At 38.5% G+C, this 17,927-nt stretch overlaps 1 protein-coding gene across 1 annotated transcript in view; it reads right to left on the bottom strand.

Annotated features, from left to right (window-relative positions):
* Nucleotides 1–8,561, bottom strand: part of LOC134743970 (uncharacterized) — a 107,856-nt gene extending 99,295 nt beyond the window's left edge. The window contains exons 1-7 of the mRNA XM_063677601.1: nt 8,060–8,561; nt 7,830–7,966; nt 4,823–4,930; nt 2,535–2,603; nt 1,721–1,795; nt 909–1,048; nt 347–521 (exon numbers count right to left, since the gene is read on the bottom strand). Coding sequence (XP_063533671.1) covers nt 347–521; nt 909–1,048; nt 1,721–1,795; nt 2,535–2,603; nt 4,823–4,930; nt 7,830–7,966; nt 8,060–8,132 — 777 coding nt within the window. The 5' untranslated portion in view covers nt 8,133–8,561. The remainder of the gene's footprint in view (nt 1–346; nt 522–908; nt 1,049–1,720; nt 1,796–2,534; nt 2,604–4,822; nt 4,931–7,829; nt 7,967–8,059) is intronic.
* Nucleotides 8,562–17,927: the final 9,366 nt, after the last annotated feature.

Genomic DNA, 17,927 nt, shown 5'->3' with positions numbered 1-17,927 from the left:
GAGGTGTTTAAAATTAACTTAACAGACGATTCGATCGCCTCAATTTGTCAAATTTTTCCGTCTTTATGGTACAAAAGCGGGATAGTGCGGTAAATGGCCAATAAAATTCTGATTTTAGTATCTTTTTTTTTTAACGTTGGGGAAATGCGTTTACGCATGCCACCTGGTCCGGGGGAACCAGGAGGGATGACGGACTAACCAGAGGACTACCGTCTAAAACCACCAACGAGTGCCGAATCCGCCTTAGATGGGGTGCCGCAGGGTCGCTATCAGCATTCGACCGCATGCTGATTTTAATATCTGGGACATAAGTTTTTTTTTGAATGGTGTTTAAATGTTTGGTTACCTTCCAGCTGGTCTGGCAGTGGCGCTCCAGGTTGACGGTGCGGCACAGCGCGCCCACGAAGGCCGGCAGCGCGGCGCGCGGCAGCAGCGAGTACGCCACCACGGCCTCCAGCAGCGCCAGCGCCGACACCACGGCCCCGGCCGACGCCGAGTACGCGCACAGGTGGCAGGAGGCGCTGTGGAGGAGACACAACTTGTACAAGCTTAATAACTAGTGGAGACCTCCCACGGCATCGCCATTTTAATTTTAAAAATACCGAAAAACCGTAATATAGGGTATCGCTGAAGCGACATGGTGGAGGTTGAGATTATATGACCTGCAGAGGACGACCGGACATACGAAGCATTTTTGCCCGAGCTGAAACGAATACCTTAGCTCGGCTCGATCGATTATTCAATTTATAAAAATCACGCGCGGACGCAATGCATAGCGCGAATTGCAATAAAAGTTCTTAAGAAAAGTACAGATGGTGATAAAAACAACAAAAAATATATTTTTGGCAAAAAGTTTTTTCTATTATTAGACTTGTATGAAGGTAGTAGGTATATTAAGTTTTACTCACTCCACGATGCCGTGCACGACGTGTTCGTCCAAGTAGGTGGCGTTGTATTTGACGACGTTGATGACGAGCGCCAACAGTTCAGGTAGCGCGGGGCCGGTCTCGCCGACGCTGCGCATGTACTCCAGCAGATATTCGCCGACCTGGCGATAAATAGTTCAATTTACTTATTTCGTAATTCCAATACTACTTTTTTTCAAGCTTAAATTAATTCGAATTATGTCAACATTTTTGGGTTTTAATAGGTTGATATGCAATGCAAAAATAAACACTAATTATAAATTCAACTGGCCAAAAAAATGGCCAAAAATAACGTAATAGTGCGCACACCGCCAGATAAGAGTACGCACACATTAAGATGAAATTATGTAAATTAATATTCAATGCAAAAACCATGATTATTCATTACTCATACCCATACTATTTTATTGATAGTATTATTACATAAAATTGAATTACATGAGAAAAATTACCTACATTATTATTACAGTTTCGGATAGCGTACAATTACGGGTCTCTATTGTTTCCCATATAGTTTTAAGTCATAATGTATTGTTTGTCCACATTTTCGTTAGTCATAATTTAGTTTTTCTCAGAAACGCGCAACTTTTCAGGATTGCCATAAAACAAACCTAACCTAACCTATCTATAGGATAACCTGAGGAAAATCCTGAAAAATTAACGGTTTCTGAATTATGACTAATGATAATATGGCAATCATTACATTAATATGACTTTTAATAATTATGTTAAACAAAGGGACCCTGTACATTAAACAAGTTATGTTCTAAAGTAGCGTTTCTGTTCAATCTAACCTGTTCCTCGAAGCACTCGATGTTCTTGCCGGCGTTGGTGAGTGTGGACAACAACGAGAGGCGGTGTGGCGCGTCCTGCAATGATAATAACGTCAGAATAGCTCCAAGCTAAATTACCGATATTGCAGTTTAATGCGCGCTGTAGACACTGGTCGAGGTACCCCCAGACAGGCCGAGAACAAGTGTGTTCCTACTGCTTCCTTCTCCGATTGGCTCAGTTTTGTGCCGAGACCACAGGGCTCAAAAATCACTTGCGTTTCTATGTGTGAACGGCACGTCTGTACACGCGGCATGCGTCATTGTGTAAGTTGCTTGCAACAGCCCAAAAAGCGCGAGCACCCAAATGCAAGAACATATTTCCTATCACAGATAAGTAATTTTAAAATTTTATTATGCGTAAATTTTGTATGAAAAAGTCGGCACGCTTGGTTTCAATACAAATCGTGGTATTTGTGTCATCTAGCGTGTATATTAAATCTGTGATCATATTAGTAATACGGTAATTAAATATTAGTAATACGGTAATAAAAAAAAATGTGATATTAATTCTGTTTTCTATCTCCTCTTCTTATAGGCTTTAAGTTATGTTAATTAATTGTATAAACTCAAACTAATCTAAACTCATTCGAGTCTGGGTTACCTACGAGACAGGCTAAGCCTAGTGTAGGAACCAGAGTAACCTGACTGTATTTTTCTATACCAGGTACATTTTGTCAACTGTGTTTAATTTAAGTTAATCTTAACAACCCTGAAAATATTTTTGTGTACCTACAATAAAAAAAATTGAAATTTAAAATTTTTGAAATTTAATTACCTCGGCGGCATGCTGCGCGTGCGACTCCCGCAGATACCGAAACATCACCGTCCGCATCACAGCGCACTCCTGAAACAATTTGCTAGAATGAGATAACGATATTCATATCTCATTCTGTAGTATAGCTGTGTCTCTACTTACGTAAGTAAAACTTAAAAGTGTAATCCTGGCCTAATACATACCTAACAACTCAATCGCATGTTTACCTATATTTATTAGGAGCAGAAGTTCAGAAGCAAGTATGGTTTACAGATTTCGAATACCTGTGCGGCCAAGTGAGAGTAGGACTCGCGCACCGAGGGTTCCGTACTTTTTAGTGTTTGTTGTTATAGCGGCGACAGAAATACATCATCTGTGAAAATTTCAACTGTCTAGCTATCACGGTTCATGAGATACAGCCTGGTAACAGACAGACAGACGGACGGCGGAGTCTTAGTAATAGGGTCCCGTTTTTACCCTTTGGGTACGGAACCCTAAAAAGTAAAACTACTCGTAGTAAAGGTATTTGCTGGCTTCATACTCATACTCATAGTCAATCTTTATTGCATATCACATTTGTGGTATTTTCTATAAAAAGGGACCTTATTGTCGATGGCGCTTACGCCATTATTAACGATGCTCCGATATAAATACAATGCCGCGTGACGCTGTGTGGCGTAAGCGCCATCGACAATAAGGTCCCTTTTCATAGAAAATGCCCCATTATATCTTAACCTATTACATATAATTGTGTACAACTTGACACCGTGTAGGGCAAAGCAATCAATTTATTCAAGAGATCGAGTTTTTTGGTAGGTACAAGATATTATATAATTATTATTTATTGTATAGGTACCTACTTTATTAACTTACTAGCTTTTGCCCGCGACTTCGTCTGCGTGGGCTTAGTAACTCCAGCTAAAGTAAGAATAGCGCCTGGAGAAAGTCTTATAGCAATCAGTCAATTTGAGCATAATATGCACACAAATTACTAGGCAACTCATTAATTATCTCAATTCCACCATGATTCCACCCCGCTTTTCACGGGATGATTTTCGGGATAAAAACTATCCTATGTCTTTCCCCGGGACTCAAACTATCTCTACGTTAAATTTAAACTAAATCGATTCAGCGGGTTAAGCGTGAAGAGGTAACACACAGACAGACAGATAGACTTTCGCATTTATAATATTACTAGCTTTTGCCCGCGACTTCGTCTGCGTGGACTTAGTAACAACAGCTAAAGTAAGTATAGCGCCTGGAAAAATTCTCATAGCAATTATTCAATTTGAGCATATTTTGCACACAAATTAGCAGACACTTCATTAATTATCTCAATTCCACCCCGCTTTTTACTTTCTTAAGGGATGATTTTCGGGATAAAAACTATCCTATGTCCTTTTGCACACAAATTAGCAGACACTTCATTAATTATCTCAATTCCACCCCGCTTTTTACTTTCTTAAGGGATGATTTTCGGGATAAAAACTATCCTATGTCCTTCTCAGGGACTCAACCTATCTCTATGCCAAATTTCATCTAAATCGATTCAGCGGCTTAAGCGTGAAGAGGGAACACACAGACAGAAAGACAGACAGACAGACTTTCGCATTTATAATACTAGCTATTGCCCGCGACTTCGTCTGCGCGGACTTACTAACAGCAGCTAAAGCAAGCATAGCGCCTGGAAAAATTTTCATAGCAATTATTCAATTTGAGCATATTTTGCACACAAATTAGCAGACACTTTATTAATTATCTCAATTCCACCCCGCTTTTTACTTTCTTAAGGGATGATTTTCGGGATAAAAAACTATCCTATGTCCTTCTCAGGGACTCAACCTATCTCTATGCCAAATTTCATCTAAATCGATTCAGCGGCTTAAGCGTGAAGAGGGAACACACAGACAGAAAGACAGACAGACAGACTTTCGCATTTATAATACTAGCTATTGCCCGCGACTTCGTCTGCGCGGACTTACTAACAGCAGCTAAAGCAAGCATAGCGCCTGGAAAAAATTTCATAGCAATTATTCAATTTGAGCATATTTTGCACACAAATTAGCAGACACTTCATTAATTATCTCAATTCCACCCCGCTTTTTACTTTCTTAAGGGATGATTTTCGGGATAAAAAAACTATCCTATGTCCTTCTCAGGGACTCAACCTATCTCTATGCCAAATTTCATCTAAATCGATTCAGCGGTTTAAGCGTGAAGAGGCAACACACAGACAGACAGACAGACTTTCGCATTTATAATATTAGTATGCATAGCATAATACACTAAACTAATAGAAATGATCCTACCTGTCCTTCAGCTATACAGCGCAGGAACCAGAGCGCCGTGTGCCTGGACTCCGCGCAGCCATCGTCGAGAAGATCTCGCATGAGCGCCCATAGTCTCTCCGCGCCGCCCTGCGAATAAAAAGATTTTATGAGTCAAAAACATTCAGTAAACTCGGCATCTTCTCTGTGGACATTACAAATGTTAACGATTTTTGGATATGTCGTGGCCAGATGTTATAATTGATCAGTTATGTAATAATGTGGCATTGGCAATCATTTCATTTGAAAAATCGGTTGGCGCCATCATGGCATTTCATGAAATTATGAAATTCTATGATCTCATCATATCATTTGATATTTATACTAGTCGCTTTTCGGTGAAGGAAAACATCGTGAGGAAACCGGACTAATCCTAACAAGGCCTAGTTTCCCCCTCTGGGTTGGAAGGTCAGATGGCAATCACTTTCGTAAAAACTAGTGCCTACGCCAATTCTTAGGATTAGTTGTCAAGCGGACCCCACGCTCCCATGAGCCGTGGCAAAATGCCGGGATAACGCGAGGAAGATGATGATGAAATTCTATGATCTGGCCACAACATAAATTTACCTAAGACTTTTATCGTACAACTTATAAGAAGAAGAAAGGATTAAAGCGCAAAATCAGGCTTTAAAATCTGTTTATTTGAAATTATTAGTTATACAGTGGCTAAAAAATAAGTGCACCTGAACACCCGTTGCCCGGGAGGTTTTGGGATTATACTGAGCAACTTTTACTATGGGACTTTTAGCATAATCCCAAAACCTCCCTGGTAACGGGAATGCACTTATTTTTTAGCCATCCTGTATAAGGGTCCAAATAAATAAAAGTGGTAAGTTGTCAAGTAATTAAGGCATTGTACATATTAGGGACCATTACATCATTCATTCAGTTTAAATGGCAACAACACCACGGTACAATGGCACGACACTAAAGTACACTACTACAGTTCCATTCTTTCTTCTTCTTCCTCGCGTTATCCCGGCATTTTACCATGGCTCCTGGGAGCCTGGGGTCCGCTTGACAACTAATCCTTGGAATCGACGTAGGCACTAGTTTTTACGAAAGCGACTGCCATCTGACCTTTCAACCCAGAGGGGGAACTAGGCCTTGTTAGGATCAGTCCGGTTTCCTCACGATGTTTTCCTTCACCGAAAAGCGACTGGTAAATATCAAATGATATTTCGTACATAAGTTCCGAAAAACTCATTGGTACGAGCCGGGGTTTGAACCCGCGACCTCCGGATTTAAAGTCGCACGCTCTTACCATTAGTTCCATTCATCAAAGCAAAATCCTGGACAGAAGTTGTGTCAGTTTTAGGGACCGAGCAACCCTTTTCCTTAATAAAAGCCTTTCAATGGACGTCCCGTTAAGACGGCTAACCCAGAAAAAGACTTATCAGTACGAACTGCAAGCCCATTCATTTGATCCCTTTGACCATGACCAAAAACTTACCAAACAATAATGCTAGCACTTTATAAGGGCTACCCTAACAATTTAGGGTAAAACGGTTTTTGGCAAACCATTTCCATTTCCACACTAAGGTATATAATAACTTATTTACTTGTTATTCAGCGAGACACATACAAAAGGCGATGGATTAAGGGGGGTGGCTAAAGGGTGCAAGTCCTCCCCTCACCCCAAAACCATCCAAGTCCCTTAATAATAATTTAAAAAAAATTAGTTTATTTACCAAAAAATTATACATTGTTTTATTAACCTATGATCTCCACACTAGGCTAGGCCTGTCTTGTGGAGTCAGTTGAGACAATTCCAATTTTTAATTACCATCGTCCTACGCTGAAGTTTTGACATTGTGCTAATACTAGGTGATACATATAGCTTAAAGTATTATATAAAAATAAAAACTTAATCTATACAAGATAAATCACAACTTAGTAATACCTTCATAAATATTTTTAGGTTTTTACCTTAATCTACCCTCACAAGTAGCCCCCAACAAAAATTCTGGATCCACCACTGGGCCAGCGTTTTACCCGCCAAAGCTCCGATTAAACTAAAATTACGGTTCACATTCGGATTGTTTACCCAACCATTCTACGTTTATACCAATTTTGCATTAAAATGACAGATCAGTTGGACAAATCAAGGGAATACAATAATCATTTTGGTATTTGGGACATAAATACAAGAGCTAGAAACTGTTGCAAGCCAAGACCAATGTTGCATCAGCCTGTTTACTATCTGACATTAAGCAGGGTAGGCCTATATTTACAGAGCATTCAACTACTGAGTTTATCAAAAGTAATGCTAAAATTGTAGGTATGGTAAGGAATTTGATCTCCCCTCCTTGTGACATTATCACAATCAATAAACCTGCTGGGGATCTCATATTATTTTACCTGTTTTTGTTTTTAATTTGTTTGTAGTTTTGCAGTGACTTTGTATATTTCATACTGTTATGCTGTACAACTATTTTTAAAATAATAAATAATAAAATAAAAATAATTATTATCATTGTGAAAAGGTACAAGGTGGCATACAAATAAAAAAAATTGACTGTTTTTTTTATTTTATGAAAAGTTATTACTTTATATAGCGGTTGACCGGTATAATTATATATGTGTACAAAACGCGAGAGTTTAAAATGTTAAGTTTTTCAAGACTTATGCATGATATATGATATTATATACATATTAATCATTTTTCAGTAAAGCAAAGTATTGTTATGCGAATGCGAAGTACCTTTAACATAGGGCTATTATAGGGGAATAAAGATGATACCCTTTTAAGGCTCTTAAGTAATTAGAGGACAGAGGTGTTTGCACAGTAACAAACAGGTGTATAGGTTGGAGATGCCGGTCAGATTTTTAGGTTCTGATATCTGTCATATCTCAGTTATTTATATATTCTTATTATTGGCTCATGCCAAACGATCATGATAAACGTCTCCTAAAGGTTTTTGGTCCTATTCTTTGTCTAGCTACTTTAATAAGGTCCAGTGCCTGTTGTAAGTTTAGTGGTGGTCACCTGTTGTATCCTGGTGACGCGGACGCGGTCTCCGAGGTCCCGCAGCGCGCGGAGGCGCCGCGCGGGCGCCGCGTCCGCCCGCAACTCCCGCTCGAGCTCCGCAGTCACCACCAGCTCGTTCACCGCCGGCAGCGGCGCTGCAAACATCCAAACAACACAAATACATTCTCCGGCACAACGTTAACTACCTTACTACAGTGTTTGCTTGTAAATAAGCGATTTAAACTCACCCGAAGCGCCCTTCTTGAAGAACACCTTCAACTTGTCCTGCAGCGATTTAGTGTCCCGGTCCCTCGAACTCATATTGCGGCCGCCCTTACTATCGCTACCTAACTAAACACGCTAAAGCTTAAAGCTATGCGCGAAGATTATCTATGAGTGTGAAATTGCAAATAAAAAGACATATTTATTAAAAATAATCTCACTACCGCTCCTTTGCTATTCACCATCTGACAGTTCGCCCTGTCGGTCGCAGCACAGCTGACAGCACTTGTTCGATACGCGGATTATGAACGCGTCGTAAACATTGTTCAAACAAAATACGTGATGACTATTGAGTTTTACTGTTAATATTGTTAACTTTATCACGTGTTTATTAATCATGGAATATTAGTGATATAAATAGACCATGTGTTAATAAGGAATGTGACAATACATTAGGTAAACAAAAGAAGCCTCATCCATTATTTCTGAACGAACTCTTAAGGAGTGTTGCCACACGACATTTATTTTTACAAGCGCGTTAAAGCAGACGTAAAATTTTATGGCCAGTGTACATGATGGGCCGACGTAGGCAGGTATAGTTGGTCAAGCAAATTTTGTTATCTTGTCAGTAGAAAAAGGCGCGAAATTAAAACTTTCTATGGGACTATTACCCTTCGCGCCTACATTTTTGAAATTTGCCGCCTTATTCTATTAACAAGATTTGCTTGGCCAACTCTAGTTTGTCAAAGGACTGTCTCATTTCAAACATAGACAGGGAGAATCATACTATATTTGTCCTACACTAGTACTAGCACCCAAAAGAAAAGGATGAGTATACTTCGTTTTTTTGCTCTTATTTACTGACAATTTGGTTTGACCAACTATAAATTTGGTTATTTTTTTCCCCAGTGGTCACCCAAAAATGCAACCCTACTAAATTAGATGGTTGTCAAGTTTTTTGTGGCCGCAATACATCTACAGACCAACAACAACATTGTCGTGTTGTGATTTGATTTTGATGAACAACTGTCAACCTTATTACATATTCGATATGAGTTATGTATGAGTTCACTGAGAAATATCAAGCAAGTGAGTGAGTAATATACAGTCTAAGGAAAAAACGTGCCTCGAAAATCGCGAAAATTTGATTCTCGATCAGATGTCGCTACTACCTTTGGCCTACTCTCGCATAGAGGGCGTTGACGGTTTCGTTTGTTATTTAACAATTTTAACGCATATGTATCAGTGAAATAACATGGGTCAAATAAAAATAATTAATGCATATAAAAAATAACATTTATCCATATTTAAATACATTTTATCGTATTTTTATAAATCTTCATTTTTAGTTTTAAAGTGTGTCGATAGATGGCAGTGAATTTACTGTAGTTACAAAATTTACTATGACAGTACCGCTCTATAATATTATATCCTCTTTTGTAATATTTATTAATTATTAATTTATTATGGACTATGAATAAAATAGTTATTAGTCTTACAAGGGGGCAAAGTTATTGTTTAACCTCTCGTGCCAATATTGATACCCGAGCAAGAGAAAAATTCCAAAATTGAACCACGAGCGTAGCGATTGGTTCGAGAAATGGAATCTTGAGCTTTGCGAGGGTTTCAAGGTACGAGGGTTAAACAAAATTTGCCACCGAGTGAAACACAGCATTTTTCACCACACCAACATAAGGAAAATACCAACTGTAAAATATCAACCAAACGAACAAAATCAAAGCAAATCAATTCAAAAATCTATCATTTAAAATCATCATTTAAAAGTCAATTCTACCAGCAAACAAAAGAAAACAACTCAAAATTTGCATGTGATTACTTTGCCTCAAAAGTGAAAAAAATGCAACTTTCTTGTATCAGTTATAAACATTAAACTGTAATAGATATCCTACACTAAAGACAAAGTGACCGAGTCCACCGGTGGACGAGGCGGGAATCGTTTCTTATCAGTTTTTGAACAGTCAAGAGAGCCTTTTACCAGCTAGTGTGGTGAAATAGTTATTTGTGCAACAAGAGAGGAAAGTTGGTTTTTCTTGCGAGTGTTTATTTTGAGTCCCGAGAAAGCGAAAGATTATATAATTGAATCACGAGCGAAGCGAGTGATTCTAAGGTAGAATCTTGAGCGTAGCGAGGGACTCAAAAACACGAGATGTTAAATAACTTTACTCTCGTGTTGCACACATAATTTTTCACCTCAGTAGTGAGAACATATTAAAGGTTAAAATGTATTACGAATTACACAGAATAAACAACAAAAAAAAAAGTATTATAATATGTACGATACGATAAGATACGATACGATACGATACGAGACGAGACGAGACCGGACCGGACCGGACCGGACCGGACCGGACCGTACCGGACCGTACCGTACCATAAAAAAATGTAATAAAAGTATGAAGTTCATGGTTTTCACTAAATTAAAAAGCTACATTGTTTCACTCCCTGGAGTGAGGAAAGTCGCACTTTCCTCACTCCAGGGAGTGACGAAAGTAGGCTTGTTCGAGCTGCTGAGGTGAAAAGTATCATACAGGGTGCTAAACCTAAATCGGGCAGAAAATCCGAAACTAGTACTACATAACCACAGTTAAAACATATTTTCAACCTTTTTATTAGCATGGAAAACAATTTTAATAGTAATGTCTCCATTGTCTCCACAGCAACCTCAATTAATTCCTCCGGCGGTTCAACATGTATACAAATACAAATAGTTTATTCTGGTTTAACATTATGATACACTTTACATAAAAGGCCCCTTCCCTAAATATTTGGCTGACCCTTGTAATATTCCTTACTTAAGGAGTGGCAGGTGCTGTCTCCTGTCAAGGTTACACGTCTAATCCCGCTGACAAGGGTCAGTGGCAGCTAACGAGGAGCCCTGAGGGCCTACTGCAAACCACTTTGTTTTTTTGTTTGCCTATTTGCCTCTCTATTGCTCAAATATACAAGACTAACAGCGATAGAAAGGTACATAACGAAATTTCGATGTCCGCGGTAGGCCCTCTGTACACCTGCAATAATATGTAGAGCCATAAGACCTTGTCACATATTTTTGCGGCCTTCGAAAATTAACTTTATTACAGGTATTATATATTAGTTTGGTATAACATATTAGTTATTATAGGTGACTGTACCAGCTACCCTCAAGGAGGGGTATCTAGTATGGATAGGGTCCACTCCAGTGAGTTTTCGCATCAAACTTGATTATCACCAGCTTGCTTATTTAGACAGTAACAATGTTGTGTGTAGACTACGCGGCGCGAAGTCGCGAACGCGAGTGTGGAGTCGATTTCACTGATTAGCGAACTATATAGACTCCACACTCACGTTCGCGGCTTCGCGCCGCAATTCGCGCACGAGTGTGGAGGGCCCTTTAGATTATCTGATGTAAAATGGGTATGCGGTAAACTCTTGCGTTTATCGCATTCAACAACCATCTATGTCTATTCCTCTTTTTTAGGGTTCCGTACCTCAAAAGGAAAAAACGGAACCCTTATAGGATCACTCGTGCATCTGTCTGTCACAGCCTATTTTTTCCGAAACTACTAGACTAATTAAGTCAAAATTTGGTATACATAAGTAAGTTTGTGACCCAAAGACGGACAAGTAACGTAAACAAATGAATTTTAAACACGGGGGCCACTTTTGGGGGGTAAATGAGAAAATTAAAAAATAAAGTTTTTCAAATTATATCGTGTTACATATAAAATGAAAGAGCTCATTGTGAGAATCTTAATTTTTTTTTAAATAATTTTAGGATAAACAGTTTAGAGGTTATGCAAGAAAAAAGGCAAAACATGACCATTCATCCCCCCCACCTTTATCTCCGAAACTACTGGGTCTAACATTTTGAAAAATATACACAAAATAGATCTTTACCTATAGATCACAGGAAAACCTATTAGAAATGTGTTGTCAAGCGTGAGTCGGACTTAATTACTTAGTTTTTGATCCGACCCCTACGGGTATTTTGAAGACACGTTTCACATAAAAAAATACATTATTTAAATTGTATAATGTACGGAACCTTTGGAACGCGAGTCCAAATAAAGTTTAGATAGGTATTTAAAAAAATGAATAAATTATTTCTAACAAATAGTGTACTCAAATAATTATTTCACGTAACAAATGTTATCTGTTTTTAGTGCCTATAAATAAAATAAAATAAAACATCAGAATCATTGGGTAAACCTAAATTGCCTAATCGAACTAAATATAATTTAAGTTAATGGGACTTCTGCGAGTTCTGTGAACCTTTACATGCTGCCTTTATTTTTGATTAATTCATTCTTTATAAAGACTTTTATTATTCCTTTATCCCGAGGGCGTTTCCCAAACTTTGTCCCTTCTGTTACGTCCTTATTGATTAAACAGAAAATTGTCGAACGCCAAATTACTGTCAATACGACGCCATTATGGAAGCAAAGATAGATATAACTCCGTAATAGATGGATACAGTCTAAGGAAAAAACGTGCCTCGAAAATCAAGAAAATTTGATTCTCGTTCAGAGGGCGCTACTAGTTTTGGTCTACAGTCGTATAGATGGCGTTGACGGTTTCGTTTGTTATTTAACAATTTTAACGCATATCAGTGAAAGAACATGGGTCAAAATCATAAAAAATAATTAATGCAAATAAAAAAAAATCATTTATCTATATTTAAATACATTCTATCGTATTTTTATAAATCTTCATTTTTAGTTTTAAAGTGTGTCGACAGATGGCGGTGAATTTACTGGGGTTACAAAATTTACTATGACAGTACCGCTCTAGTATAAGTTACTCTATGATGGAAGTAAGTCAGTATTATTTATTTGAGGATAAGCGGAAAGTTAGGGCCGTCAACATCGACGTATTAGGCACATTAGGGCATTTCATAATCCGGACAAGAATTGTTAATGGGGTCGCCATTGCCGGATGCGGCAAGGAAGAAGAAGAGAGAGAGATATATATAGGTCATAACCTAATTAATTCTTAAATAATTCTTGTCCGGATTATGAAATGCCCTAATGTGCCTAATACGTCGATGTTGACGGCCCATCGCATGGCCCAGCGCATCTATGGATATCGCATGTGAGTTGGGTGCAAATCTAGTCCATTTAAACTTTGCACCGATTTCAATAATGTCATTTTTAAACGTCATTATTTTTACGAAAGTTTGACATTAATGATGAAATTCCACACTTTGTCATTGCTAATTAATTACATTTTTTTTTGCCAAAATTCCACACATATTGTAAGTGTAACAAATAAATCTCAATATTACATAATTACAATGTCTAAAAATAAAATAAATAAGTAATAATTAAATAATCGTTCCATTTACATTATTAAACTTCAACAATCATTCTCAAAAAAAAAAACGTAGTTATTTCGTTCCGACTCTAGCTTGCTATGTCAACAATTTATGTATAGTCTCAAGGGTGGTGATGGCAATTTATAAACTATATGTGACGTTTTTAACCAAAAGGTACCACACTGTCGCTTGTAAGGTTGATTTCTAATTGAAGCTATATGGAAATAGCGCCTTACTGACAAGCGACAATAAGTACCCTTTTGGTTGAAAATGGCACATATTTAAAATTGTCAAATAAGATGAATATTTTAATCCGCATTTTGATTTGTGACATGAGCTTGGATCTAGGGATATATACACATGCCTGATAAATATTAAGCAGTAGGCAGAAAAACTTATCTGAATTAAGTAAATAAGGTGATAGGTACCCAGATAAAGGATGACTCACGTTAGCCCGGGCCGTGACCGGGCCGGAGCTTTCGGCGCTTACTTTTCTATGACATGACAGGTGATCACGTGATGCTTTCCATAGAAAACGAAGCGCCGGAAACTCCGGCCCGGTCACGGCCCGGTCTAACATGAGTCATCCTTAAGGTAGACTAGACTATGACTCAGTGCTATCATGCTATGCCTTCGCTTGCACAAACTTGGTGCGAAGAATGCTTATTAAGAGCTCCATATATACTTGGACGTAGCACTTTGGCATGAAAACTTAGGGTGGCCCGAAAACGTCCTAGTAAGTATCACATTAGATAAGATAAGATAAGATAAGATAAGATAAGATAAGATAAGATACATTTATTGATAAAATTGTACAAATTTTACGGGTACGGGTAAAAGTATGAAGTGGCAGTTCATGGCCTTCACTAATAGTTATTTGTGCAACAAGAGAGGAAAGTTGGTTTTTCTTGCGAGTGTTTATTTTGAGTCCCGAGAAAGCGAAAGATTCCATAATTGAATTGATTCTAAGGTAGAATCTTGAGCGTAGCGAGGGACTCAAAAACACGAGATGTAAAATAACTTTGCTCTCGTGTTGCACACATAATTTTTCACCTCAGTAGTGAGAACATATTAAAGGTTAAAATGTATTTCGAATTACACAGAATAAACAGAAAAAAAAGTATTATAATATGTACGATACGATTAGATACGATACGATACGAGACGAGACGAGACCGGACCGGACCGGACCGGACCGGACCGTACCGTACCGTACTGTACCATAAAAAAAATGTTATAAAAGTATGAAGTTCATGGCCTTCACTAAATTAAAAAGCTACATTATTTCACTCCCTGGAGTGAGGAAAGTCGCACTTTCCTCGCTCCAGGGAGTGACGAAAGTAGGCTTGTTCGAGCTGCTGAGGTGAAAAATAATTGTTCAAATCTTAATATTGCTTTCAACCGAAAATAATAATTATTATTTGTGATAAGTAGTTAGTAGTTGCTCATGAAATAAAACTATGAAAATGGATTACATCGCGTATATTGAATTTATAATACATCCCGACGTATATCTTTACTGCGTTTAAAGGGTTCGAAACGTCGGGATGTATTTTAAATTCAATATACGCGATATAATCCGTTTTCATAGTTTTATTCCAATCTTGTCAACAAATAGTCTTTTGCTATGACACAAAATATAAACGAGTTCACAAACTAAATCACATGCAAGTTGTGTCTGCGTTATTGTCAATTTAGAAAGAAATATGGCTGTGCTCGTAAAGTATACAGTGGGGCGGTGGTGTAAGCCCGTAATGCACTCAATATGGCTACTTAAGCGATACTTAACCAAATTGAATTCCCGAAAAAATAAGTGGCGAGAGAGACTAACAATTTTACATTTTTTTCCCTTCGACTGTGTTTTGCTTATTAAGTAGCTAAGTATAAGACATTCAATGTTGTCCTTTCAATTTGTTCTTTCGTTATTTTACATTTTATTGAGAAAATGGATAACGTTACTTTACATTTTAATGAATTTCGCTCGGAGCAACTCTGTTTGTTTTCTTTATGTCGTTATAACGGACTCTTTGTTGGATTGCTGGCACTTTGCCTCTTTTGTGACCGTGTCACGCTTGAAAAAAAATATTTGACATTTTTATTTTCGTACAATCTATGTACAATCATTCTCAGATAATAGAAGTATACATGAAGTATACTTATTTATTTTGTTCTATTATTCAGAATGATGTTGAACAAACTAAAATCATTAGTAACTGAGATATGTTGTACAAGTAAAATAACCACACGTATCATCGAAGTTTCACTAATTATTTTCATTTGCTACGCATATTTTTCTTTAAAAACGAAGCAGGAGGATACGAACGCGCGTTACATTGTTTTTGATGAAGATTATAAGGTACGGAGCCCGAAGATAGGGCAAGAGGAGTTGTTGTGGCGAGTGGAGCAGACTTTATCAGAGGCAGGGCATGCATTGCTAAATGAGGCAGAGTTTCCTATCGTTGATGATAAGATGCCTGTACTAGTAATTTTAGCAGGGAGACGCGCAGCTCGTCTACAGTGGTTACTAGCGTCGCTAGCGGCTGTGACGAACATTGGTGACGCCCTTCTAGTAATTTCACATAGCTTCTACGACGAGGCAGTGAACGAGCTCGTCAAACGCGTCGACTACTGCCGTGTGCTGCAGCTTTACTACCCGTATTCCGTTCAATTATTTTCAAAACGCTTTCCCGGAGCGGATTTCAACCGCTCGCGTGCTGTCGCTATCGCTGCTGAAGAAAAACAACACTGGTGGTGGACTGCAAGCTTTCTCTTTAATCATTACACTTTTATTGATCCTAAGTTGGGTCTAGTTCTTTTTCTTCAAGAAGATGATTATGTTGCACCAGATTTGCTACATATGCTCAAATATACGCAACGCGCGTTCACGTATCATCCTGAAGCAGAAGTTATTTCACTTGGAAGACCAGTTACAGAAGGTGATTATAGTTTGTTAACTGTCGCGCCATGGCAGCCGCCTTTTGAATCAGGACTAGCGTTCAATCTAACCTTCTTTAAGAAGCTACAAGCATCAGCGTCATACTTCTGTCAATACAACAATGCTAGTTGGAGCTATTCGTTGCTAGCTGCCTTCGCGTCGCTGCCGCGTGGTTACGTTGATATGATAGCGAGTATGTCGCCTAGAGTTGTGTCGACGCGGGGGTACGCTAGCGGGCGTGAAGGGGCAGAGAAAGCGCGGGGGATTTTCACCAAAATCTTTCCCACGCGCGTGCGCGTAGCGTACATAACGACGGGCGTAGACCGAGTCTCTCATCCAGAGACAGTGCCGCGAGGGGCGGGGGGATGGGAGGACGCGCGCGATCGCCTGCTGTGTCTGGACCCTTTCCTGATGACCACAGAACAGCCTAGGAATGGGACTTCGCCGACGCAGGGTCAGATGTTTAAGTTGCCTGGCATGTAATAAATCGTAGAGTTTAACATTTTGTTTTATTGGATATAATAAGGCGCCGCAGAAGCATGCATTTATTCATATATTCGTGTAAATCATTTTGATATTTCTTTGCCGAGATTAAGTATAGAACCGTTTCGTTACTACAAGAACTATTGTATTGTACCTACTTATAACAAAAAAGTAATGAACAGCGAATACATTTTTCACCTTACGTCCATGTGACGATAGCGAAATGGCCAAAGCCATATAATTTTGACTAAGGTGTAGAGTTTGTGAAGTTAGGGCTTGTAGAGTTAGCAGCTTGCTGGCTCTACATGAGATCAGAACTTTTTGCAGCGCGAGCCTTTGGCGAGCCTTATGGTTTCGTCTTGGCAACATTTTACATGAAAATGTTTTTGGTGAGATTTCACTTCTTTTTGTAAGTTGCTTATGACAATCTTCCATCCCCTAATTTGAAGGGTGGGGGTGAATTTACTAAAAATCCTGAAATATGTATTTTATTATTTATAACAAGGAGTCCCTATATCAAGTTTCAGACCTTTTTGGTGCTAGAAATTTGCGGAAGTCTCATACAAACTTTCATTCCCTTAAGGTTGGAGGTGAAAGTTCCAAGTTTTAGGTTTTTTTTTTGTTGTTTGTATGCTAATAAGCTTACATACGGTCTGGCAAAAAAGAGTAGAAATTAGAAAGTGGCAACATTGTAGTGTCGTCCTGTTTTTCTTAGATTGATTTGAAAGGGACGACACTACAGTGTTGCCACTTTTTAATTTCTTCTCTTTTTTGCCAGACTGTACCAAATTGTAGCTTTCTAGAACTTCAGGAAGTACCCCAGAATTTTGATGATCATCAGTGAGAGACTAAGAGCATATGCAATCGAATTTTTTTATGTTTTATTACTCCACTATCGACACCATATCTTGAGAATTTAGTTTATCTAGTATAATCCAAACCCAAGTTATAAGGGTTAAAAAAAACGACGAAGCGTTTCGATAAAACGTGGGTAGTGCCCTTGCGCTTCGCTTGGCTCGTCTTGGCGGGGGCACTACCGTGCTCCCAATTAAAATAAGATTGCTATTCATATCTTTGGCAATTGTTTATGATCTAAAAAGGCGATGTGATTTTTCAAAATCTCTGATGGCGGAACCCACGGCACCTTGAGATATTAGAGAAT

The sequence above is a fragment of the Cydia strobilella genome, chromosome 9 (genome assembly GCF_947568885.1).
Source record: "Cydia strobilella chromosome 9, ilCydStro3.1, whole genome shotgun sequence".
Classification (NCBI taxonomy): Eukaryota; Metazoa; Arthropoda; class Insecta; order Lepidoptera; family Tortricidae; genus Cydia; species Cydia strobilella.
Note: the sequence above shows the minus strand (reverse complement) of the source record. Positions and strands in the feature narration are given on the sequence as shown.